This window comes from Propithecus coquereli, unplaced genomic scaffold (assembly GCF_000956105.1).
Source record: "Propithecus coquereli isolate 6110/MARCELLA unplaced genomic scaffold, Pcoq_1.0 Scaffold246, whole genome shotgun sequence".
In the NCBI taxonomy this organism is placed as follows: Eukaryota; Metazoa; Chordata; class Mammalia; order Primates; family Indriidae; genus Propithecus; species Propithecus coquereli.
Window position 1 is genome coordinate 2,668,544 of NW_012148019.1, and position 2,524 is coordinate 2,671,067.

The 2,524-nt window shown below is 38.5% G+C and overlaps 1 protein-coding gene across 1 annotated transcript in view; it reads left to right on the forward strand.

Moving 5' to 3' along the window:
* Positions 1 to 2,524, forward strand: part of CEP350 (centrosomal protein 350kDa) — a 175,594-nt gene that overhangs the window by 83,349 nt on the left and 89,721 nt on the right. Inside the window, exons 18-19 of the mRNA XM_012646529.1 lie at positions 372 to 512; positions 1,764 to 1,878. Of these exons, the coding sequence (XP_012501983.1) occupies positions 372 to 512; positions 1,764 to 1,878 (256 nt within the window). The remainder of the gene's footprint in view (positions 1 to 371; positions 513 to 1,763; positions 1,879 to 2,524) is intronic.

Consider the following 2,524-nt stretch of genomic DNA (forward strand, 5'->3'; position numbering starts at 1 on the left):
TTAGAAATCACTTTAGCATTTTTTTAATTATAGAGGAGTAAAGATGTAAATAATTATGCTTTAGTATTAAATACTTTTTATGGGATAATTTCATGTCATTTGATTCTTGTAGCAACCCTATGAAATAAGTAGTCAAGACTTACCCTGACTTAGAGAAGTAAGAATTCTGGTACATTGTAGTTGTTGGTCCACAGACACGTTAACTTGCGAACAGTGGAGTTAAGACTTAAACCATGAAATCCACATTGTAGTCAAGTGTTTTTTCCACAAGGTATTTAATGCAAGAAATAAATTTATAAATTAAAACTGATTTGGGTAGAGGGGAGACTGAAACATAAGTTCTTTTTTTTCTTGCCCTCTTTTATGTAAAGGTCCATGCAGAATCCTTACAGCAGGTGGTTAAATCCCAACGGGAAGTCACTGAAGTCTTACAGGAAGCAACCTGTAAAATAGCCGCTCAGCAAACAGAGACTGCTCGCCTCACCACAGACGCAGCTCGCCAGATCTGTGAGGTAAGAGCCCATGAGAACCCTTTTCTTTTTAGTTCTTCTTAGTCAATCTTAGTAACTCTGCTCTTACCAGTAACAGATCTCTAATGTCTAGTAAATACGTACTTTGAATTGGTGACTTTTACTGGGGCCGTACCCTACTGAAATGAGAGGCACTGTTGGTTGGAGTGTGTTGTACCTGTAAATGTTACAGAGGCAGAACAAAGACAGAGAAGAACTCTAAGTTTCTGCCCTCTGGTAAGCTTTTTAGAAAAGTATTGGCTTTATTGATGTAGAATTTACAAATGATAAAATGCACCCACTTTAAGTGTGCAGTTTGGTGAATTTTAACGTGTGTGTGTGTGTGTGTGTGTGTGTGTGTGTGTGTGTGTCTATGTCTATATCTCCCTATAACCACCACCATAATCAAGAGACAGATATTCTGTCACTTTTAAAAGTTCCTTCGTACCCCTTTGCAATCAGTCCCCAGTGTCAGCCCCAGGGAGCTGCTGACGTGCTTTGTGTGAGGATGGTACATTTTTACCCAGAATGATGTTAGTGTCTTTTCTTTTATTGTACCAAAGGTAAAGCCAAGAATAGTTTTATTACTGTCTCTATATAGGCTATCATAATTTATAGATACAATTTTCCTTTATTTTAGCAGTTTGTAAAATGACTCAGTTATTGAAATTTCATGAACCTACTATATGTTGGGTACTACGAGGTTGTACAAATAAGTATGAAATTGAGTTTCCTTTCTCAAGAAAATTTTAATGTAGTAGACAACATTAACAAAGATTTCAAAACACTTTAGTTCATCAGAAAAAGGAATAGCTCAAAGCAGTGAATGAAGAAATATGAAATGAATAATATATGTAGCAGCTGCAATAATGGTTAAGAGTAGCGAAAATGTATTTCACATTGTTGGTCCAAAAAGAGTTAGAAAGGAAGTTGTAACTGACTTGATTCTTAAGGAAGATTTAAGTTTTGGTTTAGTACTGCTTATTATGTGAGGCTTTTCTGTCTAGTTCATAGATTGTAATAGCTGGGTGAAACCTTATAAATCGTGTAGTCTAACTCTTTACTTTTATAGGATGAAGCTGTGGAGATTTAAAGAGCCTACAGTGACTTGGCCAAAACATTTCTTGTGTTAGTAGCAGAATTTGCTTGCTCTCAATTCATTGATCTTTCCAAGACACTGTGCACCTTCTCAGTTCTTCTTGATATTATCTCTTTACATCTACATTTGCCTTTCTTGGGTGTGTTTATATTTAGATGGCAGAGTTGACTCGAACTCATATCTCAGATGCTATAACTGCTTCAGGAGCTCCCCTAGCAGCACTGTATGACCACCAGCGGCAGCACTTTCCAGACTTCATGAAACAACTGAGTACCAGAGCGGAAACAGATAGGTTAATATTCATTCATTCAGCAAATATGTAATGAGTATCTCTTATGTCCTAGGTACTATTCTGAGTACTGGGAATACAGTTATGGGCGTACAGTCTAGTAGGGAAGATAAACATTAGTCAAATATTCAGTGAAGTGAATGAACACTTACAAACTGAGATAAGTGTTATGGAAGAAAGGAACACGTATCTCAGAAATATGTAACACAGGAATTTGAATAGCCTGGGGTACAAGGAGATCAGAGAAGATTTTCCTAAGGAAGTAAATCTTATGGTGAGATCTGGTGGATGAGGAGTCAGTGATGTAAAGGATGTAAAGAATAGGCAGATCAAAAGCCCTGGGCCAGGCACATGGCTCATGCCTGTAATCCCAGAGCTTTGAGAGGCTGAGATGGGAGGATTGCTTGAGGCCAGGAGTTTGAGACCATCCCGAGCAACGTAGTGAGACCCTGTCTCTACAAAAGATAAAAACAAATTATCTGAGCATGGTGGCTTGCACCTGTAGTGCCAGCTACATGGAAGGCGGAGGCAGGAAGATCTCTTGAGTCCAGAGTTTGAGGCTGTAGTGAGCTATGATCATGCCACTGCATTCCAGCCTGGGTGACAGAGCAAGGCCTTGTCTCAAAA